Source organism: Alnus glutinosa, chromosome 5, assembly GCF_958979055.1.
Source record: "Alnus glutinosa chromosome 5, dhAlnGlut1.1, whole genome shotgun sequence".
Classification (NCBI taxonomy): domain Eukaryota; kingdom Viridiplantae; phylum Streptophyta; class Magnoliopsida; order Fagales; family Betulaceae; genus Alnus; species Alnus glutinosa.
Window position 1 is genome coordinate 5,478,718 of NC_084890.1, and position 26,456 is coordinate 5,505,173.

The 26,456-nt window shown below is 37.1% G+C and overlaps 1 protein-coding gene and 1 long non-coding RNA gene across 2 annotated transcripts; one reads left to right on the forward strand and one right to left on the reverse strand.

Moving 5' to 3' along the window:
- Positions 1 to 7,142: 7,142 nt before the first annotated feature.
- LOC133868872 (uncharacterized) lies at positions 7,143 to 21,961 on the reverse strand. Its single transcript, XM_062305881.1, has 14 exons — positions 20,450 to 21,961; positions 19,756 to 19,866; positions 19,388 to 19,623; positions 19,090 to 19,300; positions 18,734 to 18,971; positions 18,487 to 18,634; positions 18,075 to 18,383; positions 9,897 to 11,199; positions 9,203 to 9,313; positions 8,842 to 9,077; positions 8,537 to 8,747; positions 8,181 to 8,418; positions 7,935 to 8,082; positions 7,143 to 7,831 (listed from the first exon to the last, which is right to left on the reverse strand). The coding sequence occupies exons 1-14, from the start codon at positions 21,729 to 21,731 to the stop codon at positions 7,520 to 7,522; spliced, it is 5,094 nt and encodes a 1,697-aa protein (XP_062161865.1). The 5' UTR covers positions 21,732 to 21,961; the 3' UTR covers positions 7,143 to 7,519.
- On the forward strand, positions 13,031 to 14,390 carry LOC133868337 (uncharacterized). The gene is made up of 2 exons (XR_009900320.1): positions 13,031 to 13,506; positions 14,076 to 14,390. It is a non-coding gene; the product is annotated as an uncharacterized LOC133868337 (long non-coding RNA).
- Positions 21,962 to 26,456: the final 4,495 nt, after the last annotated feature.

Here is a 26,456-nt window from a genome sequence, read left to right on the forward strand (position 1 = left end):
GTTCTGCACAGCCGACAAACGGGTAGACAATTGATCTGCGCGATCCAGCTCGGAAGAAAGACTTTCAACAGAGCGAGTGTATCGATCGTTGGCCTCCAGTACTTCTTTCCTCAAACGAGCGTTAGCAGAACGCATCTCGGATATAATCGAGTTCCAGGAGGCGAGTTCCTCGTCCTTGGACTGAAGAAGAGACTTCAGCGTCGCAACTTCATTCTCTAAACCCGAGATACGAGCTTGCACTTCGGGGGCAGGAGTAGGCGAAGGCGCAGGACGATTCTCGTACTTCTGCCAGAGGGCTGTCATCTTCACAAGGAGCTGTAAAAAGAAAAGTAAGCAAAGTCAGAATCAAGATGCAAGCGGAATGAAAAGGCCCAGCTCCAGAAACTTACTTGATAATGAGAGATAAGAATGCCTTGAGCAATTTTCTCGGGAGAAGACACCCCTGCACTCCCCAGATATCCCTCGGGGATTAAGTTCTTTATGGCCTCCATCGGATGACCCAGAAGACCCCTGCCCAAAACATCGAAACCGACCGAGACCCTAGGGGAAGGGCTGGGACCCGCATGAGGTTCAACCCCTACATTTGGAGCCGCTTCAGACCCGACAGATCTTAGTCCAGAAGGGCCAGCCTCGGCACGAACAGAAGTCTCGGGAAACATACCTGCTTCAGGGATAACGTTCTCGGGGTCGATCCGAGGCTCCTCAGGCACTTCGCTATGGGGAGTTATTTCGGGCTGACCAGAACCTTGAACTTCAGAAACAGAGCCCAGCACCTCCTGATCAACCGCTTCCTGAAAGGTGCTAGGCTCTTCGACATCCTCAGCCTCGGGTACTCCAGTAGGAGTCTCAGTTTCTATAGGCGCAGAACATGAAGCTTGGGGGGTGGAGTGCCCCGTTTCACGATTTTCTTCAGGGGGTGGTGGCGTCTCTGGACGTTCTGAAGAAGGAGTTCGGGGAGTACTTTCTACTTCAGACTCTTCAACCAGAGGCTCGTCTCGGGGGGTACCAGTTTCCTCATCCATCTCTTCAAGAGAGTCACCACTTGAAGCGACAGGATCGGAAGGTATTATAACCGCTTTACCCCACAAACGCCCGGCGTCCGCGAGTCTTTGAGCCATTCGATCCTGGCCTGTGAGTTTCCGCTTCTTGGCCAGATGTTTCACCCTACGCACGACTGGGACGTCTCGGGCCTCAGGTACATTTCCTTCTCCTTCTCCAGAGCCCTCAGGCGCCGCACATTGTTCACCATGGAATGAAGCCTCAGAGCCAGATTCATCCCGTAGAACAAAAGAAGGAGCGGGGCTAACCTCGGGAATGAAATCCCGAAAGCTGGCAGACCCCTCTTCAACGCTCACCCTAGGTGATGGAGCCGAGGAAGAAGTCCTCCTGGCACCCGAAGCGGCCAAAGGAATCTTCTGTTTCTTTTGTGCAGGAACATCCCCGAGAACTTCCTCAGAATTTTTGAACGATCTCTTCTTAGTAGCAGGCCTCGGAGATGAAGGGGCGTCATTCCTCTTCTTGACAGCTCCCCTCTTGGTGATTAGCTGTTTATCTCTCGGAATGTCGTATCCGAGAAACTGCCTCAGATTCTCCTCGGTGACGAGATTATCGAAATCAACCTCTTCAAACTTTTCGGCTTTGACCCTGGCAGCGGACCACCCACTTATCTCCTTAACGTCCTCCAGTTCGGATACAGTGAGTGAAGGGGGGTCGCTTCGGTCAGACCGCAGCAATTGCCAAGTTCGAGGCATCATACGGTCTTCAGGAAGAAGAGTACCTTCGGGGCATTCCCATTCCCCGGAAACTCTGAAGAATTGCATCTCCCAGAACTTATTGTTCGTCAGCCCACTCTTGAGCTTGATGAAGACAGGCGGGTGACGAACGCAGAGTTCTATCATCCCCTCTGCAGTCTGCCTCGGCCTGTAGATATTGAAGAACTGCGGAATAGTCATCTCCTTCTTCAACACAAGCCTCCACAGAATGTAAGAGGCAAACAGATATCGCCAGGCATTGGGCATTACCTGACTGGGCGCGATCATCAGAAAGAGAACGAAGTCTCGGGCAATCTCCGGAAACGGTAATCGGAGCCCGGCAAGAAACATCCTCTCATAAAGGGTAATGTCGCCGCCATTAATGGACCGAGCTCCAGGCGCCTGATAAAACATCTTCACAGTTGGAGAAATTTCATAGTTCGAGCGAAGGACACCCTCATGCTTCGCGAAGATGAGGGAATCGACCCTGTTCTCCAAAGGAGAAAGATCCACAGAGCCGTCGGATCTCTTTGTCCGAGCCCGAGACGAGGCTGAGACAGCTTTCTTGGGAGCCATGGAAGAAAGAAGAAAGGCAGAAACAGAAAAATACAGAGAAAGGAAAAGTTTGGGGAGGAAGACGACAATGGAGTATCGAGAAAAGGAAGTATCAGTGAATGAACAGTAAAATATCCCAACTTTAAATGCCCCCACTACCACGTGTCCGAAATGCCAAAGGGCGCTGTCGATTCAAAATTTCCGAAGGTGAAAAGGCGCGCCTTCCGTAAATTCAGCATTAAATACGCTGCCTCGACAATACCATTTAATGATGACAAAAAGGCGGCTGTGCAGAGATGACGTCGACACTGAGAAAAGGAGCGGTCAAATTTAAAATTTGAACTGTTGAAAAGACGCGCCCTGCACAGACATCAGATACAGACTGGCAGCCGGAAAGTAATTCTCTTATTTCCGTTTATTTCTGAAATTAGAGAATTAGGGGGGTAACTGTTAGGGATAAAATCAACCCTAGAGACACGTGGATCCAATGACACCTCGGAGTTATGTCTCGGCTGCTTGTTCCGCATGGTTCCATCCAGCGAAGGGAAGGTCGTTTATGACCGAAGACATCTCGGAGATATGACGATGTCTCGGTCTTGACATTCCAGGTTACGGTATGTAAAATATCCCGAGATCTCCCAGCTAAGATGGAGTAAACATATCTCGGATATTTGTGCCTCGGAGTAATAACACCTCGGTATGATATCGAGTCGGTGCGGTATCTCCTCGGGATGATATTCATTGGATGAGTCAACATCTCGGAGTATAAACATCTCGGACTTACACAACCCTGTTATGATGCGGATATATCCCGAGATCTCCAGGTAAGAGTAGAAACGTCTCGGATATCATCACCTCGGAGGTCAGCTGAAATGTGCTACAGTCTCCTAGGAAGGTGCCATGCGCCACACCCGTCTCAGAATTCGATAAGGATAGAATCCCAGGAGATCAGGGATAAACTACAGATCCATGATTTATGGGATAAGATGATTATTGACATGGAATCGAATTTAAAGAAGTACAAACGCAATCAACTGCGGATTCAACACTCCTACTCAAATTCCCAGAAGATATGATTAAAACTCAAACCGGGCTAGGACTCCTCAAACTCCTAATCCAACTCAATGTCAAGAAGGTCCGGCCTATAAATAAAGACCGTCACACCAGGTATAAGATACGAATTCTCTAAGCTCTTGAGATTAAGATTAAGGATTCTATACAGAAAACCTTTTAGACTGACTTAGGCATCGGAGTGGGCGTGGTCGGCACCCCCGACGAGTTGTTTGTTCCTTTTTGCAGGGTTGAAGTGTTCGGTAAAAAATCAGGCAGCGAATCCTTAGGCGACACGTCACCATACCGGAAACTGTACCAACAATATATATATATATATATAAAGGACTTTTAAAGCTTAAAATATGACCAAAAAAAATTAGTAAACATTCTCTAATTAAGGCTTCAATTATGGTAAAAAACTTAATAAATGTTTTAGGCCCCCGATTATGGTAAACTAATAACAACCAATCGAAACATAAAAATAAATAAATAAATAAAAGATAAAAAAAAAAACAAAAAAACAAAAAATTCATACCTAAGATATTAAGATTTGGACAAAAATTTCCTACAAACTGGTTTGTAAGAAATTTCTATAACCTACATATAAAAACGACATGTGTTCTTTAAACATGTAAGAAGCACGCATTTCTTTTATTAATGCTATTAAAAAAGCATGCAAGAAGCACATGCTAATGCTATTTAAATAACATGTGATTCTCACGTGTCAAGGAACACGTTTCAATCTTATATGTGGATTGTAAAAAAATTTTGTAGAAAATTTATATCCGTAAGATTTTGGGAGGTGAAAAAGAAAAGAAAGAAAGTTTAGAAGTCAATTAAGCAGTTGTTCAATTCGATAGCATTTTTGTTCAATTCGATAGCATTTTTTTTCTTTTCTTCTTCTTATTTTTTTTTTAATAAAATTTCCCTTTGTTCACATTCATGAGAAGTCTCCAATGTCCATGAATTCTTCTCGAACATCAATTTGAATGTTGCATTGTTCAAAACAGACAAAAAATTATTAAATGCTCAGAAGAGGCAAATTCTCCAACTTTACATAAAAATTAAATATTTATTATTTATTTAATATTTTAATATAAGAAAATGTGTCACTTAAACTTATCATAGTTTAAGTCTCAAAATCTATAAAGCCAGCCTATGACTCTTTACCAACCATGCATGGGAACATCTATTTTAGTTAGTGCTTCCTCAGTTTGGCCTTTCCATTTGCCGATTTGCTCACCATCAGCTCATTCAATTCAAAGATAATATATATTTCAATCATAGTCGATCAAGAAATGAGAATGATCAATAAATTTGATTCTTTAATTGCCTGTAGCCTGGACACAACATTTAAATACGGCTAAAAACATTATTCAATCTAGTTATCAAGTAGACAAAGACTATTATTCGAATACATAAAATAATCTAGTTAATTAGGAATTCCTAATTAATGAAGACAACTTTGTTGAATACATAAAATAATCAGTCTGTTGTTTACTTTTAGGGTATGAGCCTATTTATAAGTAAAGAGGTAGGATCAAACCTGATTTGGGTTAACTACTACTTAAACTATGAGTATTTGGAGTTTGATTTGGTGTGAGAGTCCTATCCTCATTCAATTGAGAGTAGGATTGTTAACCAGATTCTTCAAAGAATCCTTATTGGACTATACCCTAATTCAACTTGGAGTAAAATTATTCTCAACAACCCATTTAAGATATTAGTAAAAGCTAATAGAAAAAATGAGTTTATGGGTTATGAAATTGCCTTTAAAAGATATGAAAATGAATACATATATAGGATGTCCTATATATATAGTCTTTTGTTTTTGGGGTCAATCCTCTCTCTAAGACGCCTTGAGAGAGGAGGGGTGTCCATAGCTTATAAAGTCTACAAGACAATGATCTCTTAGCAATGTGGGACACTTTAACACGCCCCCTCACGTGTGGCATTTTTGACCAAACACGTGTTCAACAACGAGAGGGAAAGACTCATCATTGTCAAAGGAACCTGCTCTGATACCACGTAAATGTCCAAAGGCTTTACTCACTCTCAAAAGACGTCTTGAGAGAGGAGAGGACACCATAAATTATAAAGTGCCAAAGTGAAGGAAATCTTAGTTGAACATCTTCTTAACCCTTTCTTAGATGACAAACTTGGTGTTTTCGAATAACAGGAAAATTGTCCACCCCTTCATGATCTGGTTAACTGATGGACAGTAAATATAACACTCGGTCCTATATTGGAAAAAAGAATAACCCACATTCGGACATTCCTCGTCAAGCTCACCATTCGTAAATATTTATGTTATTTTGAAGAACTGAGGTAGTGCCAAAATAAAGGCTAATAGCTAGAGGAAGGCATGTTTACATGTGACCATGATACGTCTGAATTGAAGTAGCATTCAATGTTCAACCCAAAAATTTCACTGTGACGCATTCAATGCACCCTTGCATATTGGCTTCTATCGAAACAGCAAAACAAGACATATTACAAAGAATAATGACATTAAATAAATATGTTCAAAACTTGGGCTTCGTCACAACCAACTATATATTGTTATTCAGACCAAGTAAACAATGGGAACACATAAAATACAATTAAACTACAGAATGGGGTAAAATAAAAAATGTTTCAACAGGGTACAATTAAACTCCGGTATGAGTACTTCACCCAATACGAGACTTGCGGCTAATAGTAAAACACCGACTCCTCTATTGAGACCTAATTCGATCTTCATAGATTTCTTGAGATAGTATTTCACGAAGTTTTGTTATAGCAAATAGACATCTACAGGAATTAGCTTATCGACTCTCCAAACAGTACTCTAAGAATCGGTAATGCTTGAAAAGTTGTGTTACAGGAAAATCCATTTCACTACTTAGCAATTAGCATGAGAATTACAGACGACATGGTTGGCCTAGCTATTAGAAAGAAGCCCAACTTGCTAATACAATATTCTTCTGCCATTAGCATTATATAATGCATTTTTAGACCATCCACATGCTTAATTATACAGATAAAACAATGAATTGTAAACCTTGGACTATCATCAACGATTTGCTAAGTCAATCATGCAGAGGATTCAACGCATAGTAGTTAAAATATATCTTTCATTGACTGCATACAGAAGAAAGAAAGAAAATACGTGAAGAAGCTTCTAACTCTTCTGAATGAAAGAAATTCAAAGAACTCAAACTTTGACAAGACAGAAATTGATTCTTGATTAAACGTGTCCTGTTACGCTAACTTCAATAATAAAATAGTAGAGATCTAAAAGGGAAATTAACCACCTAAATGGAGATTGTTTATTCTTCTGAATGAAAGAAAATTCAAAGAACTCAAACTTTGACAAAACTGAAATTGATTCTTGATTAAACGTGTCCTGTTACACTAACTTCAATAATAAAATAGTAGAGATCTAAAAGGGAAATTAACCACCTAAATGGAGATTGGTTATGTAAGGTAAAGATAAGCTAAGTTTAGAAAGTAGAAATTGAGAGTAAATCATCTTAGGAGAAGAATTTCTACCTTGCTATTGGACTGTGCTTCATCATTTGACCAACCCATGATTTCGTCACCCTCTTACATTTTTTCTTTTTTTCCTCCCTCTTCCATTGGGGAAATTCTTAAGATTTTCCCCACCTCCACCTCTTGTTTTTCCTTTCAGTTTGGGAGAAGTACTCCCTCTCTGACAATATTTCAATTCTAGAAGCATCTTTGATTACTTCTGACCCTGCTATTCTTTTCTTTTGGATATTGATTGGAAAAATGAGAGACTATGATCAAACACTACCTTTGAAGTTTTGTAAATACTCTCAACCATTCTAATGATAAAACACTTCATGGTTGCAAATTCAGAAGTCTGTACACAAGCTTACAACTATTCAGACCTCACTGGCACATGGAGATCAGCTTTTAGAATAAAATTTTTGGGCCTAAGCTGTTCCTGAGCCAATTGAATCTCAGTTCATTTCCCCTTTAATTATGAATGAACTTTTTCTAACCAAAATCATAATCAATGGAATATACTTCTCTTTATGAATCTTCTGTGTTAAAAAAAGAAAAAAAAAAGAAAAAAAAAAAAGAAAAAGAAAAAGTATACACACTGCCTGAAACTAAAGAAAGGGGAAAAAAAATAAAAATAAAACATGACTCTATCTTCCAAAAATCATTGTAACAGTCATATCGTTTGAGGATACGATGTCAGGGCCAGATGTATAGGATTCTGTTTCTTCAAAGCTGCCCCTCATCGAAGTAAAAGTAGGTTGTCTAGGCAATGGAAGACTTGTGGCTTCACTCTCTAGCATTAACACAACATTTGACATAGTTGGTCTGTGAGCTGCAGAATCTTGGACACACAGCATCCCCACTTGTATGCATCTCAATGCTTCATGGCGAGAACACGAATCCCGAATAGAAGGATCAATGAGGTCAGTTATTTTTTCTTGATTCCAAAGATGCCATACCTAATACCATTCCAAGACATTATGTCACTAAAACATCTAATCAATTATTACACGCTAAGTTTTTAGTCTCATAGTAAACTAGAAGAACAGTAAATGTACTTACATATCCTATAAGGCTCAAGTGTTCGGATAAGCGAAAGCTAGTGTTCCTCTTGCCACTTACAATCTCTAGGAGTAATACCCCAAAACTATAGACATCTGATTTCACTGAAAATAAGCCTTCCATAGCATATTCAGGAGACATGTAGCCGCTACATTTGAGCAAAGATTGTGAAATCGAGATTAATAAGATGTAGACAACAGATGAAAGGCAGACATATAATGTACATGCATAGACATGCCAACTTACTAGGTGCCAACAACTCTGTTTGTATTGGCTTCATGTTGGTTTCCCCCAAATATCCTGGCCATGCCAAAGTCCGAAATCTTTGGGTTCATGTCTTCATCCAACAAAATGTTGCTGGCCTTTAGATCCCGATGAATTATTCGCAACCTCGAATCTCGATGAAGATAAAGGAGTCCTCTTGCAATCCCTTCAATAATTGTGAAACATTTCCTCCAATCTAGTAGTGATTGCTTGGTTTTGTCTGCACAAGTTCAATAGAAAATGGAGACAGTTATAGAAAGAAACTCTTTACTATGACAACCTCTATAAATTTATTGCTAGCACACTAGCAAATTGTAGATTGGGAAAAGGGAAAATACCAAAAAGAAAGGAATCCAGGCTTTTGTTTGGCATGTATTCATAAAGCAGCATCTTTTCTTCGCCTTGAATGCAGCAGCCTAAAAGTCTCACAAGATTTCTATGTTGTAATTTAGCAATCAGTATAATTTCATTCTTAAATTCCTCCAAACCTTGAGTAGATCTTCTTGAAAGCCTCTTTACAGCTATTTCTTGTCCCCCTGGAAGCTTCCCCTGGTAATGGAAAAAAGTAGTAGTCTCTTTAGGACAGTTTTAACTACGTACCCTTCTTTGAACTTTAGAAGACAAGCTTAGGATAAATATTCACCTTATAGACATGACCGAATCCCCCCTCCCCAAGCTTGTTTTCTTCAGAAAAGTTGTTTGTAGCAACGACTACACAATTGAAATTGAACAATGGTAATTCTGGTCTATTTGCTTGATCTCCTTCAATGGCAAGATCAGCTGATCCTGAAAGATCTGCAGAAAATTCTCCACTTCTGCTCACTTCAATAATTGGTATTTCATTGCTGTTCTTGCTACGTGCAATTGAGGATATAGATACTGTGGGCAAAAAAATAAAAAAGATAAAAGTGAGAAGTAAAAATCATGAATAATTACATTTCTCTGAAGCTTTCTTGAAAATTATTACTTTCATCATGAGCCTAATGGAAAAATTAAGGCATTACCTTTCAGTTTTGTTTTGAACCTCCAGAGTAGGAATATTAATACACCTAGGAGGACTACTCCCGCTACAGAAATTATTATTATCACAGGGGTGGATAATTTGCTCTTGCCACCTATATATACAAAGAGACAAGAATGTCATGATATACAAGATTTCATATATTTTCTGTTTTTCTTGCATCTTCTACGCAACCATAGGGAATAAAAGAAATACCAGTTTGAATTGATTTATTAAATTGGTCAGCAATTCTCCACTGCTAGCCTTTGCCTTTTTCGGGATTATGTTTTACATTTTGAACAGTTTGAATGGACATGAAAGAATAATCAAGTGGTAGTTTCATACCCATCTGCCCGTTAGTATTGGCAAAAACAAGAACTTGGTGAAGCACTATAACACATTGAAAATAATGGGAATGACTATAGAAGAATTTCCATTACAGATCTGGGCAAATGGAGATGCAATTTAGCACATTATTGTTCAAAACAAAAATACCAACTATTATGTCTGTTGTGTTTAGGGAAACAACAAGAAACAGATGTCATAATGGTATTTGGAAATAAATATGAGAACTACAGATCCAATTATTTCAGTGACATCTTAGAAAAATTCCCATATTTAAGGATTCTGCTGTTTGAATAATTATGATAAACTTCCAAGTCAAGAACAATAACAATGACAATGGGATTTTAACTTACCTCCTAAGTCAGCATGCGCAAGACGGATAGATATGGTATTCCCACCTGTTGCAAAATGCTGAATATCAATCAAGTCCCCATTCCATATCATGCATCCAATCCCCTTAACTTCTGAATATGCAACACAAGAACAATTCTGCAGACACTTATCCTCACAACTCTCATTGAAATGCAAATTCGTCAAATCCGTAAAATCTGGCAACTTCATACACTTCAAATCAAAGAACCCATCTTCTCCATCAATTCCCACTGTCACATTACTAATATTCCTCTGACACTGCAATTGAGTCCTCCTCAGACACCCACCAGACCAATTCCCCCTATTCCATTCATCTGGGTACCTTGGATCGAACCCTTTCATACAAGTGCATATAGGTGAATCCGATACACTACAAACCCCAAAATCACCACACTTATTGTAGAGCTCGCAATCGTTAGCGGGCTGAGATTGAATAACACCCCACTTCTCCTTATCTTCTTCCCAAATTAACTCCTCTTCATATCCATCCCAACGAATCCGAAACCTCAACTTATCCCCACTGTTAGTTGGGGTATATGTAAAATAAGTACTGCTTCCATTATTATCTGTATCAGAAAGTCCAAAACCGTACATATAGTTTCCTGTCATATTTGGAACACCTAAGAAAACTCTTCCATCCCAATGCCCGCTTCTCCACCGCCTATTCACCCCCTCCCATATCACTATCTGTGGTGAGCCACGAGGATCAACCCCCATGGTGTAGCTTCCTGTTGAAGAATCATTAGCAGATTTCCATGAAATGAAAGCACGGTTCTCACCCATTTGATCATTCACTTCCACTCTCATCCCGGGCAAAAATGTGTCCGTTGGATGATTGAAGCTCTGCCAATAGTCCAGATTGTCACTGCCGGATAGGATGAGATTTCCGGAAATTTCAAGTCTTGCTGTTGTGTTTCTCGATGTGATTGAAGCATTACTTGACCACACTTCACTGTTGTTCCCATCGAAAACCATCAAATTACCGTCATCTCCAATCCTTAAGACCCCGGATTTATCAGAGATTGGACTTCCTCTGTTTGCAACCCATATGACCGCTGGGTCCGTATTGTTGTAATACCATATTCCAACGTATCGTGACGATGAATTTCCAGGGCTGAAGAATCCCAGCTCGAAGTTCTTACCCTCTGATATCACAGTTTGGCCGTCTCTTAAGGATTCGCCTCGTGTGATTGTATTGTTGGCTGCATGGCAAAACAATGAAAGAAAGCAGGAAGTGAAAAGGAACGCGAACAGAGGGATGCCCATCTCACAGTAGGTGAGGATTGTTGAGATTCACCTGCAGGAAGAGATCTGGAAGTAGTAATATTAATGGTGTCTGATATCAAAGAACAAGCTTCATTAATGGCCGCCAATATTTGCCATCTTGAAGATGATGTGATCTTGTTAGAAGGAAAAGTTGGACTCTCTTCTATTGGATGAATCGAAGAAGTTACACTTGAGAAACTTCCATTTGAAAAATATATATTGACCAGCTCTAGTTGGTGATCTACCGCTGTTCTACGCCAAAAAATCCAAACTAGTGGACGAATATCGGTTTGGTAAAAGCCACAAAGTTTTCAAAATTTCAATCCTACACGCCATTGACACGCTTCCAAAACATCTGCTTAATAAGTAGGATTTAGCTATTCTGCATTTTTTAAGTGGGTAATTACATGATATTAAACTCAACCATTGGTTCCCAGTTCCCACCAAAAGCCACGGACCAGGTAATAGCAAAGTTCCATCTTTTTCAGCTTATACACATTATTGCTTTTCTAGAGTAATTTTTCTGCAATATTTTCAACTCAATAATTCTTAATCATAATGGGATGGGTACTTTGTAGTATACTCTTCTTCTTTTCCTTTCTTTTCTTTTTTGGTTTCCGATTTCTATTCTTTGGACTTATATTCGGGCTCATCCTACTGTACTGCCATAGGGCAGCTCATGTGAAAGCCTTTGGGCTATATATATTTGCTTGGATTACTTAAAGATGTGTGATTCTTGCACAATTGTAAACACATGGGATGAGAATCATGTGAGTAGGTCTCAACACATGGGTCTCATTCCATGATCCATTTGTCTACAGTTGTGCATATGTTGTACATGGGGCATTTCTCTTGCTTAAATATATGTTCGAACGTGTAGGATTCGGGCAAGTTTTGTAATGCCCAAGAAAATAATTAAGTTTAATATTAGTAACTTTAGAGCATTTGAATTAATTAATGGAATGAATTACGTTTGGTGTAATTTAGAATAATAGCTATGATAAAAATAATAATGAATTTATCTTAAGTAAAATAGAAAGAGAATAGAATAATAAACTAATAGGAATACGTCTTAATGTGTTAAATAATTAATTCTAGGTGGTAAATTGTAGTTAGATTAAATAAGGGATCAAATATTAATTAAATAAAGAAAATATAATTAAAATGAGGCGGAGAAATACAGTAATTTATAAAAGATGATGCCTTAAAATAAAAAAAAAATTTAATCCACTATCACATGTCACGCTCTAGTTGGCTATGAAGATATCTTATCCCTTATCCTTGGTAAAGATATAAGCCCCCTCCCTCTTCCTTTTCTTTCCTTGCCTTTCCTGTCTCTTCTCTTCCTCTCCCTCCCTCTTCCTTTCCTTTAATTTCTCTTCCTCTCTTCTCCTTATGTCGTGATGTACAACTTTAGTGAACATTATATGGTAGTTACTTGTACAAAGGAGTAGTAATTTAAGATATTATTGATATCGAGTAATGATATTGGTCTGTTGGCAAAACAGAGTTGAATCAGAATTCTTCTCTATTCATCTCTACTTTTTTCAAAAATAAATTATATTTTATTTAATTTTTTTAAATTTTATCTCACAAAGTCAAATTTCAAAATTCGAGTAATGAATTAGAATTCTATTATAAGTTCAACAAATTCAATTTCCAAACGTCTTGTTAGTTTTGTTTGATATGTCTATTAGGTCAATTTAAAAGCTAAAATTATTACAGGTATTTCCGGAATGTTAAATTTTAAGAATGTAAAATAGCGTATCGTAGTTAATTGAGAAAATTTCAAACTTCGCCCTTGAATTTTAGGACAAGACGTCACAAGTTTTCGGACTGGGATCCCCATTTGAGAATCCTGGCCCTCCATTAGATCCAAAGGATGAGAATTTGCCACAATTTTACACGGCTTCCCAAGAAAAATTTGTTTCCCTCCCAAAAAAAAAAAGAAAAAAAAGAAAAGAAAGAAGGGAAAAAAGAAAGAAAGACTGTCTTCTTCCTAGCTTCAGTCATTTGTTGCAGACCTCAAGCAAAAACAATTCCGGCGGAATTCCCCCCTTTTTCGGCGATCTCCGCCCATCTCCACCGCCGACCGATCTCCCCCCATTTCCGGCTCCGATTTGCCCCCATTTCCGGCAGAACTCCCCCCTTTTCCGGTGCCGACCCGAGATCTTTGCCCGTCTCCACCGCTGACCGAGGTCTCTCTCTCTCGTTCCTCTTCTCACCTTTCCTTTTATCTCGTTGCAGACCCACCGACCGCCACCCATCGGAGCACCGCCCACCGCAGTTCCGGCGCCGAGCTGACCCCCGTATTCTTTCTCTACGGTATCTCTCTCTCTCTCTCTCTCTCTCTCTCTCTCTGTGGTCTCTCTCTCGGCCATTGTGGGTTTGTTTTCTATTTTTTCTCTCTCTCTCAACGGCCGGTCACCGGTTGGTTTTGTTTTGATAAGTTGTTGTTGTCTTTTTTTGTTCTTGAAGATGCTTGCCGGGTGTTCGACAAAATGGCTGAACCGAATTGTGCTTGGTTTTGTGGTTGTGATAATTCTTTGTGGTCTTTTTTTGGTTCTTGAAGATGCTCGCCTGGTGTTCGACAAAATGTCTGAACCGAATTGTGCTTGGTTTTGTTGTTGTAGAAAAAGTTGTCATATTGCTGGTGTTTAAGTTTAATCCACTTCATTTGCAGAAAAACGAATCTGTAAAATCCTACAATTTTCTGCAATCTCTTACCCTCTCAAAACTTTAAGCCTTTTCTTCAATCCCTTTCTGTTGATTTTTTGTTATCTGTTGATTTGGTAGCTGGTTTGCTTCTTCTTTTTTTTTTTTTTTTTTTTTTTTTTTTTTTAAATGTTTCTGTTAACCCAAAAAACTCTAAAACTTACTTGAAAATATTGCAGGAAGGCTATTAGATCATTTCCTCTTCAGTGGTCCAAAGCATTCACAGAAATTTCAAGCACTGCTGACCATCTCACAAGAGAAGTACCGATCGATGATGAAACAAGATCATGTTGCTTTAGCTTTTTAATTTTGTTTATAGAATTATATGTAACTAGGATATAGTGAAATTTTTATGTTGTAATGTTGGATATGGGCTCAAGTTTGGCATATGGAGGAGAATCACAATTTTTGCACAAAAATCATGTTTGGGCACATAATCCCTTCTTAGTAATAGGAAGACTGAGACTCATAATTTACTAAAAAATTGATTTAAATTGATTATGAGATTTTTTTTTTTTTTTTTTTTTTTTTTGTTTTTTGCTCACCTCGATCAAAACCAACAAAATAGTAACTACTCGATTTAACTAAACTTGCTCTCCATGTGAAACAAAACAGGCCGGCCTCAATTAATTAACAACCTAGAAAACAGTGGCTTATGGTTGAAGTCATCTTGAGCTAATGCTTTGTTTGTTTCGGCGTAAAATGATTTTTAAAAAATAGTTTCAGTATTTTTCGGTATTTGGTAGGAGTGAAAATAATGGTCAATCGGAAAATGATTTCCGTTTGACCAAAAATGCTTAATAAATTTCAGAAAATGATTTATGTTTTTTAAAAGCGTAAATCATTTTTCGTAAATGGTAGATGCAGTCGATTTTTTTTTAAACAACGCAGTTAACCTTTACGTTCAAGTAGTTGACTATTGCCGAATTTCGACAAGTCAGAATCCAACTCCGGTCGGTGCCGGAATTTGACAAATTAAGCCGAAATCCGGCGACGTCCGGCAGATGTCGCCGGATTTCGGGGATACCATGCCAGATTCCGGCCAGTCGAAGCGGCCGGAATCCTGGACGGATCCGGCCGTCTGGCCGGGATACTGGCTGGAGAGGCCGAATCAGCGGCCAGAACGGCTGGACCCCCAGCATCTGGCCGGATCTGGCTATTCTGGCCGAATCTCAGGCCAGCTGGCCGGAAACTAGCCAGGATGGCCGGTTTCCGGTCAACTGGCCTGGATCCGGCCATTTTGTTCCGAATTCCGGAAAAGTTCACCTGAATCCGGCGAAAATGGCCGGATTCCGGCAACTTTTGCCGGAATTTGTATATGCCAAATTTTTAAAAAAATACTTTTATATTATTTTATATTAATATTTTTTTTGTGAATAAAATTTAATTTTTTTAAATTAATATGATTAAATTAAAATATAAAAAATATTTGTGTAAGCCATTGAGGGTTCTAGTGATAAGAAAACGTACGGTTGAGATACAGTTTAAATTTGATATAAACTAATTAAGTATTATGTATGTATAAAGGTTAACAAAAGTAATCATAATAAAGAAATGAATTGAACAGGATAAGGTGGTAAAAAAGGGTTATAAATTTCAAAATTGGACATTGCAACACACACTAAGGTGTGGCCTGTGGTGGAAATTTCTCCTGCCAGAGCCCTAAGCAAAGGGAGTTGGCATACAGGGCCACCGTAGAGAGAAGTTGAGCAGGCCAATTTTCTTGAGACGGTTGATTTCGAAAGAAGTACGACCTATGCTCTAGGGGTTCAACAGAGTACACAAGCATAAAAGGAAAGGAAAAGTTTAACGATGAGAAAATAAAGTAAAGCAAAGAAAAGAAAAGAAGCCCATAAGCCACCCATTTTTAAAGTTTATAGTAACATGTAGTGTTTCTATGGATGATGTAAGTTTTATAGAATACTTTCATGATAAACAGAAGTGTATGTTTTGCAAGTCAAGTTTTATTAAAGGAGTTAGTGAAAGTTAATTACAAGAAAATGTTTAGCCAAAGGTTTTTTAGGGTTTTCAGAAAAGTGTGACAAGAATAACAAAGGAACATTTTCAGAAAAAATGAATTATGGATTTTAGCAAACTGTTTTATGTATATATGGTACGAAATGTGCACGAGTCACACACTAATATCAGATTGATTTCTTACTGATTTGTTGACTCATCATTTCATCAAATAATAATCTTCTCGAACATCAATTTGAATGTTGCATAGTTCAAAACAGACAAAAAATAATTAAATGCTCAGAAGAGGCAAATTCTCCAACTTTACATAAAAATTAAATATTTATTATTTATTTAATATTTTAATATAAGAAAATGTGTCACTTAAACTTATCATAGTTTAAGTCTCAAAATCTATAAAGCCAGCCTATGACTCTTTACCAACCATGCATGGGAACATCTATTTTAGTTAGTGCTTCCTCAGTTTGGCCTTTCCATTTGCCGATTTGCTCACCATCAGCTCATTCAATTCAAAGATAATATATATTTCAATCATAGTCGATCAAGAAATGAGAATGATCAATAAATTTGATTCTTTAATTGCCTGTAGCCTGGACACAACATTTAAATACGGCTAAAAACATTATTCAATCTAGTTATCAAGTAGACAAAGACTATTATTCCTAATTAATGAAGACAACCTTGTTAAATGCATAAAATAATCAGTCTGTCATTTATATTTAGGGTATGAGCCTATTTATAAGCAAAGATGTAGGGTCAAACCTGATTTGGGTTAACTACTCCCACTTAAACTAGGAGAGACAGAAATTTCCTACAAACCGGTTTGTAGGAAATTTCCTACAACCCACCTATAAAATTGACACGTGTCTTTTGGCATGTGAGAAACATATGTTATTTTAATAGCATGTACTTCTCACATGCTTTTTTAATAGCATTAATAAAATAACATGTACTTTTCACATGCTTAAAGGACACATGCCAATCTTTTATGTGGATTGTAGGAAATTTCCTACAAACTTGTTTGTAGGAAATTCTTGTCCAACTAGGAGTGCTTAGAGTTTGATTTGGTGTGGGAGTCTTATCCTCATTCAATTAGAAATTGGATTGTTGACCAAATTATTCAAAGAATCCTTAATGGGCTTGAATTAAGCTATCACAAAGAAGCCCAACTTGCTAATACAATATTCTTCTGCCATTAGCATTATATAATGCATTTTTAGACCTTCCACATGCTTAATTATACAGATAAAACAAAGAATTGTAAACCTTGGACTATCATCAACGATTTGCTAAGTCAATCATGCAGAGGATTCAACGCATAGTAGTTAAAATATATCTTTCATTGACTGCATACAGAAGAAAGAAAGAAAATACGTGAAGAAGCTTCTAACTCTTCTGAATGAAAGAAATTCAAAGAACTCAAACTTTGACAAGACAGAAATTGATTCTTGATTAAACGTGTCCTGTTACACTAACTTCAATAATAAAATAGTAGAGATATAAAAGGAAAATTAACCACCTAAATGGAGATTGGTTACGTAAGGTAAAGATAAGCTAAGTTTAGAAAGTAGAAATTGAGAGTAAATCATTTTAGGAGAAGAATTTCTACCTTGCTATTGGACTGTGCTTCATCATTTGACCAACCCAAAGAACCCATGATTTCGTGACCCTCTTACATTTTTTCTTTTTTTCCTCCCTCTTCCATTGGTGAAATTCTTAAGATTTTCCCCACCTCCACCTCTTGTTTTTCTTTTGAGTTTGGGAGAAGTACTCCCTCTGACAATATTTCAATTCTAGAAGCATCTTTGATTACTTCTGACCCTGCTATTCTTTTCTTTTGGATATTGATTGGAAAAATGAGAGACTATGATCAAACACTACCTTTAAAGTTTTGTAAATACTCTCAACCATTCTAATGATAAAACACTTCATGGCTGCAAATTCAGAAGTCTGTATGCAAGCTTACAACTCTTCAGACCTCACAGGCACATGGAGATCAGCTTTTAGAATAATTTTTTTGGGCCTAAGCAGTTCCCAAGCCAATTGAATCTCAGTTCATTTCCCCTTTAATTATGAATGAACATTTTCTAACCAAAATCATAATCAATGGAATATACTTCGCTTTATGAGTCTTCTGTGGTAAAAAAAAAAATGTATACACACTGCCTGAAACTAAAGAAAGGGGAAAAAAAATTACTCTATCTTCCAAAAATCATTGTAACAGTCATAGCGTTTGAGGATACGATGTCAGGGCCAGATGTATAGGATTCTGTTTCTACAAAGCTGCCCCTCATCGAAGTAAAAGCAGGTTCTCTAGGCAATGGAAGACTTGCGGCTTCACTCTCTAGCATTAACACAACATTTGACATAGTTGGTCTCTGAGCTGCAGAATCTTGGACACACAGCATCCCCACTTGTATGCATCTCAATGCTTCATGGCGAGAACACGAATCCCGAATAGAAGGATCAATGAGATCAGTTATTTTTTCTTGATTCCAAAGATGCCATACCTAATACCATTCCAAGATATTATGTCACTAAAACATCTAATCAATGATTACAGGCTTCGTTTTTAGTCTCATAGTAAGCTAGAAAAACAATAAATGTACTTACATATCCTATAAGGCTCAAGTGTTCGGATAAGCGAAAGCTAGTGTTCCTCTTGCCACTTACAATCTCTAGGAGTAATACCCCAAAACTATAGACATCTGATTTCACTGAGAATAAGCCTTCCATAGCATATTCAGGAGACATGTAGCCGCTACATTTTAGCAAAGATTGTGAAATCGCGATTAATAAGATGTAGACAACAGATGAAAGGCAGACATATAATGTACATGCATAGACATGCCATACTTACTAGGTGCCAACAACTCTGTTTGTATTGGCTTCATGTTGGTTTCCCCCAAATATTCTGGCCATGCCAAAGTCTGAAATCTTTGGATTCATGTCTTCATCCAACAAAATATTGCTGGCCTTTAGATCCCGATGAATTATTCGCAACCTCGAATCTCGATGAAGATAAAGGAGTCCTCTTGCAATCCCTTCAATAATTGTGAAACGTTTCCTCCAATCTAGTAGTGATTGCTTGGTTTTGTCTGCATAAGTTCAATAGAAAATGGAGACAGTTATAGAAAGAAACTCTTTACTGCGACAGCCTCTATAAATTTATTGCTAGCACACTAGCAAACCGTAAATTGGGAAAAGGGAACATACCAAAAAGAAAGCAATCCAGACTTTTGTTTGGCATGTATTCATAAAGCAGCATCTTTTCTTCACCTTGAATGCAGCAGCCTAAAAGTCTCACAAGATTTCTATGTTGTAATTTGGCAATCAGTATAATCTCATTCTTAAATTCCTCCAAACCTTGAGTAGATCTTCTTGAAAGCCTCTTTACAGCTATTTCTTGTCCCCCTGGAAGCTTCCCCTGGTAATGGAAAAAAGTAGTATCTTTAGGACAGTTTTAACTTCCCTTCTTTGAACTTTAGAAGACAAGCCTAGGATAAATATTCACCTTATAGACACGACCGAATCCCCCCTCCCCAAGCTTGTTTTCTTCAGAAAAGTTGTTTGTAGCAACGACTACACAATTGAAATTGAACAATGGTAATTCTGGTCTATTTGCTTGATCTCCTTCTATGGCAAGATCAACTGATCCTGAAAGATCTGTAGAAAATTCTCCACTTCTGTTCACTACAAGAATTGGTATTTCATTGCTGTTCTTGCTGCATGCAATTGAGGATATACATGCTGTGGGCAAAAAAATAAAAAATAAAAAAGATAAAAGTGAGAAGTAGAAATCATGAATAATTACATTTGTCTTAAGCTTTCTTGAAAATTATTACTTTCATCATGAGCCTAATGGAAAAATTAAGGCATTACCTTTCAGTTTTGTTTTGAACCTCCAGAGTAGAAATAATAATACACCTAGGAGGACTACTCCCGCTACAGAAATTATTATTATCACAGGGGTGGATAATTTGCTCTTGCCACCTATATATACAAAGAGACAAGAACGTCATGATATGCAAGATTTCATATATTTTCTGTTTTTCTTGCATCTTCTACGCAACCATAGGGAATAAAAGAAATACCAGTTTGAATTGATTTATTAAAATGGTCAGCAATTCTTCACTGCTAGCCTTTGCCTTTTTTTGTATTATGTTTTACATTTTCAACAGTTTGAATGGACATGAAAGAATAATCAAGTGGTAGTTTCATACCCATCTGCCCGTTAGTATTGGCAAAAACAAGAACTTGGTGAAGCACTATAACACATTGAAAATAATGGGAATGACTATAGAAGAATTTCCATTACAGATCTGGGCAAATGGAGATGCAATTTAGCCCATTATTGTTCAAAAAAAAAATACAAACTATTATGTCTGTTGCGTTTAGGGAAATAACAAGAAACAGATGTCATAATGGGATTTGGAAATAAATATGAGAACTACTGATCCAATTATTTCAGTGACATCTTAGAGAAATTCCCATATTTAAGGATTCTGCTGTTTGAATAATTATGATAAACTTCCAAGTCAAGAACAATTACAATGACAATGGGATTTTAACTTACCTCCTAAGTCAGCATGCGCAAGACGGATAGATAAGGTATTCCCACCTGTTGCAAAGTGCTGAATATCAATCAAGTCCCCATTCCATATCATGCATCCAATCTCCTCAACTTCTGAATATGCAACACAAGAACAATTCTGCAGACATTTATCCTCACAACTCTCATTGAAACGCATATTCGTCAAATCCGTAAAATCTGGCAACTTCATACACTTCAAATTAAAGAACCCATCTTCTCCATCATTTCCCACTGTCGCATTACTAATATTCCTCTGACACTGCAATTGAGTCCTCCTCAGACACCCACCAGACCAATTCCCCCTATTCCATTCATCTGGGTACCTTGGATCGAACCCTTTCATACAAGTGCATATAGGTGAATCCGATACACTACAAACCCCAAAATCACCACACTTATTATAGAGCTCGCAATCGTTAGCGGGCTGAGATTGAATAACACCCCACTTCCCCTTATCTTCTTCCCAAATTAACTGCTCTTCATATCCGTCCCAACGGATCCGAAACCTCAACTTATCCCCACTGTTAGTTGGGGTATATGTAAAATACCTGCTTCCATTATTATCTTTATCAGAAAGTCCAAAACCGTACATATAGTTTCCTGGCATATTTGGAACACCTAAGAAAACTCTTCCATCCCAATGCCCGCTTCTCCACCGCCTATTCTCCCCCTCCCATATCACTATCTGTGGTGAGCCACGAGGATCAACCCCCATGGTGTAGCTTCCTGTTGAAGAATCATTAGCAGATTTCCATGAAATGAAAGCACGGTTCTCACCCATTTGATCATTCACTACCACTTTCATCCCGGGCAAAAATGTGTCCGTTGGATCATTGAAGCTCTGCCAATAGTCCAGATTGTCACTGCCGGAGAGGATGAGATTTCCGGAAATATCAAGTCTTGCTGTTGTGTTTCTCGATGTGATTGAAGCATTACTTGACCACACTTCACTGTTGTTCCCATCGAAAACCTTCAAATTACCGTCATCTCCAATCCTTAAGACCCCGGATTTATCAGAGATTGGACTTCCTCTGTTTGCAACCCATACGACCGCTGGGTCCGTAAAGTTGTAATACCATATCCCAACGTATCGTGACGATGAATTTCCAGGGCTGAAGAATCCCAGCTCGAAGTTCTGACCCTCTGATATCACAGTTTGGCCGTCTCTTAAAGATTGGCCTTGTGTGATTGTATTGTTGGCTGCATGGCAAAACAATGAAAGAAAGCAGGAAATGAAAAGGAACGAGAACAGAGGGATGCCCATCTCACAGTAGGTGAGGGTTATTGAGATTCACCTGCAGGAAGAGATCTGGAAGTAGTAATATTAATGGTGTCTGATATCAAAGAACAAGCTTCATTAATGGCCGCCAATATTTGCCATCTTGAAGATGATGTGATCATGTGAGAAGGAGAAGTTGGACTCTCTTCTATTGGATGAATCGAAAAAGTTACACTTGAGAAAATTCCATTTGAAAAATATATATTGACCAGCTCTAGTTGGTGATCTACCGCGGTTCTACGCCAAAAGTCCAAACTAGTGGACGAATATCGGTTAGGTAAAAGCCACAAAGTTTTCAAATTTTCAATCCTATACGCCATTGACACGCTTCCAAAACATCTGCTTAATAAGTAGTATTTTTCTATTCTGAATTTTTAAAGGAGGTAATGACATGATATTAAACTCACCCATTGGTTCCCAGTTCCCACCAAAAGCCACTGGACCAGGTAATAGTAAAGTTCCATCTTTTTAAGCTTATACACATTATTGCTTTTCTAGACTAATTTTTCTGCAATATTTTCAACTCAATAATTCTTAATCATGATGGGATGGGTACTATGTAGTATATACTCTTCTTCTTTTCTTTTCTTTTCTTTTTGGGTTTCCCATTTCTATTCTTCGAACTTAGATTCGGGATGATCCTACTATACTGCGATAGGGCAGCTCATTTGAAAGCCTTTAGGCCATATGTATTTGCTTGGATTACTGAAAGTGGAGTGATCCCTTCACACCTGTAGACATATAGGATAGGACCCATGTGAGTAGATCTCAACACATAGGTTCCACTCCATGACCCATGTATCTACGGTTGTGCACATGTTGTGGGCAACTATTTTGCAGGAGACATTTCTCTTACTTCAATATATGTTCAAACGTGAAGGATTCGGGCAAGTTTTGTAACACCCAAAATAATAATTAAGTTTAATATTAGTAACTTCAGAGCATTTGAATTAATTAATGGAATGAATTATGCTTGGAGTAATTTAGAATAAAAGCTATAATAATAATAATAATAAATTTATCTTAAGTAAAATAGAATGAGAACAGAATAATAAACTAATAGGAATACGTCATAATGTGGTAAATAATTAATTCTAGGTAGTAAATTGTAGTTAGATTAAATAAGGGGTCAAATATTAATTAAACAAAAAATATAATTAAAATGAGGCAAAGAAATACAGTAATTTATAAAAGATGATGCCTTCAAATAAAAAGGAAATTTAATCCAATGTCACATGTCACGCTTTAGTTGGCTACGAAGATACCCCTTCCTCTTTTAACGAATTTTAACTTCAGGGAACAATTTATAAATTAGGCCAATCATAAAATCTTTTGAATTCACTTTGATATCACATAGAGCGATGTATATATTAAGCCAACTACAAAGACGAATTGTACATTTTTCTCATAAATAAAATCAAACAAAAAACTTAAAATAAAATAAAATAATAATAATAATAATTTATAATTATCAATTTCTCATAGGTCAAAAGTCTAACCACGTTGTCCATATCACGATAAAAAACCGCCATACCACCCCTCCATGGATGTTTTCTGCAGCCCCGCCTTCTTCTTCTTTTTTTTTTTTTTTTTTGTTTTTGTTTTGTCTTTAGGGTTTTATTTATTTGATAACTTCCTTGTCACCCTCTGCCAAAGAAGCTCGCGTTTCCTGATCGAGATGAGCTCCATTTGGGCTTTCATGGCCAGTTGGTTAAGTTCCACGTGGCTCTTTGTGACGACCCCTAATTTTTTTTTATTTTTTTTTAACGAAACGTTTGCAAATACATAAATCTCTTAAAATATAAACGGATCTTCACGGTGGCACGGAGATATGTCGCAAAGCCAACATATAGTACATACCTCATAATATGTACCTGGTAAATCAGAGTATAACATCTATTTACTATGCAGCAGAAAACATAAACTTAATAGCAGAAATCACATCTTAAATATCTATCATAAATTAATCATAATCAAGAGCCAATATTATATTTATCTGTTTAAATCTATCTTCAAATTAAATACATAACATAAATGATTATACAATAACAAGTGATATAGGCGTCACAAGCCATAAACAATACCCATAAAACAAAAGACGCCCATGGTCCCACTATTACGATCGTCGCAGCGAACTTCAGTCATAATATCCAAGTGCGCATCTACAACACCAACAACTACGACCGAAGTACCTGTAGCCAAAAGAACATTTTAAGAACGTATATAAATAGTGCATCATGGTTAATTGAGAAAATTCTACGCTTCGCCCTTGAATTTTAGGACAGTACATTACAAGTTTTCAGATAGAACAGTTTTGCACAGGATCCTGTCCCTATTGCTTGACATCATGTATGTCGGTGAGATATTGAGCTCAAGTTTGGCACATGGAGGGGAGAATCACAATTTTTGCACAAAAAACATGTTTGGGCACATAATCCCTTCTTAGTAATAGGAAGACTGAGACTCCTAATTTACTAAAAAATTGATTTAAATTGATTATGAGTTTTTTTTTGGTCACCTCAAAACCAACTAAACTTGTTATTTTGTTCTATCTACATAATATATACAAGAACAAAGAAAAAAAACTAGAGCAGTTGGAGGGCTATTTTTTAAAACAAAAAACGTTTCTCTTTCATTGAGAAACAAATATTTTGTTTTCGTACAATTGATAAACAAATATAGTTTAAAGGCAAATTGATGTGATTCTCCACAGCAAAGTAAAAACAACACAGCTTAATTGGCCCCTCCGAACACCAAAGTTGACCGGTTTAGACCCCACCGGCCACACCCATGCGCATGAGAGTTGAAATAATGGAACACGTTGACTTCTCCACGTGAAACAAAACAGGCCGGCCTCAATTGATCGAGGAATTATGGTTAAAGTCACCTTGAGCTAAGTTGGACGACCGCTGTAATGTCCTGGATTTGGACTGTCTGCTTGTAAGGGAATCTCAGGGAGGGGACCCCACTGGTCATCGGGTTCTTCCCTCTAGAATATGGTTATACGGAGTCGTTTTGTTCTCTTCAATTTCTTCAAACGCCATTTAGCTGGACGCGTCTTGGAGTTCAAAAGAAAAGGCAAACACGTATATATATATATATATATAGTTTCATGTACTGATGAGCACAGTTTTGGTTGAGGCTCCAAATTATTTCTTAAAGGAAAATAATTGTTTCATAAGCCTTTTGCACAACTTTCACACAATTAAAACATATTGGTGGAATTATATGCATGAGTTTCATCAATGTGTCTTGAATATGTGAAAGTTGTGTAAAAGAGGTTGTACAAAAATCACCCCCCATTCTTAAAAGGAAAATGTACTATTTAATTGTCAATGTCTCCAAAACTACCAATTGTGTTACTGTTTGTCCATCAAATTATTAAAAAATGTCAATATCCCTTTAAGACCAACAAAAAGACAAAAATGACCCTAATTTTTTTTCATAAGACAAAAATGTCCTTATGAAATGGAAAAAAAATTAAATTAAATTAAAAAAAAAAAAAGAGAAAACGAAAAAAAAAAAATTTAAAAAAAGAGAAAATTTAAAAACGAAAAAAAAGAACGAACTATTTTGTTTTAAAAAAAAACTAAAAATTATATAAAAAAAAGTTTTATTTTTTGTTTATTTTTTTAATAACTTTTTGTTATTTTATATTTTTATATTTTTTAATAATTTTATGAAGGGTATTTTTGTCATTAGGGAGAATATTGACATTTTTAATAGTCTGAGGGAGAGCATTAACACAATTGATAGTTTGGAGAACATTACAATTGAATAGTAATTTGAGCGGATATGAATACTTTTTCTTTTTTTAAAAGCTTTTTTTTTTCGGTTTATTTCAATTTTTTAATGGAAGAATTGGCAAAGTTTATGTAAGCCATTGAGGGTTCCAATGATGGAAAACGTACGGTTGAGATACAGTTTAAATTTGATATAAACTAATTAAGCATTATGTATGTATAAAGGTTAACAAAAGTAATCATAATATATAAAGAAATGAATTGAACAGGACAATGTGGTAAAAAGGGTTATAAATTTCAAAATTGGACATTGCAACACACACTAGGGTGGAAATTTCTCCCGCTAGAGCCCTAAGCAAAGGGAGTTGGCATACAAGGCGACCGTAGAGTGAAGTTGAACAGGCCAATTTTCTTGAGACGGTTGATTTCGAAAGAAGTACGACCTATGCTCTAGGGGTTCAACAGAGCACACAAGCATAAAAGGAAAGGAAAAGTTTAACAATGAGAAAATAAAGTAAAGCAAAGAAAAGAAAAGAAGCCCATAAGCCACCCATTTTTAAAGTTTATAGTAACATGTAGTGTTTCTATGGATGATGTAAGTTTTATAGAATACTTTCATGATAAACAGAAATGTATGTTTTGCAAGTCAAGTTTTGTTAATGGAGTTAGTGAAAGTTAATTACAAGAAAATGTTTAGCCAAAGGTTTTTTAGGGTTTTCATAAAAGTGTGACAGGAATAACAAAGGAACATTTTCAGAAAAAATGAATTATCAATTTTAGCAAGCTGTTTTATGTATATATGGCATGAAATGTGCATGAGTCACACACTAACATCAGATTGATCTCTTACTGATTTGTTGACTCATCATTTCATCAAATAATAATCAAGATGTTCACACAGTCAAATATTAATCATTCATAAACTATAAATAAGGTGCCAATCTCCAATACCTAAACTCTCTATGTC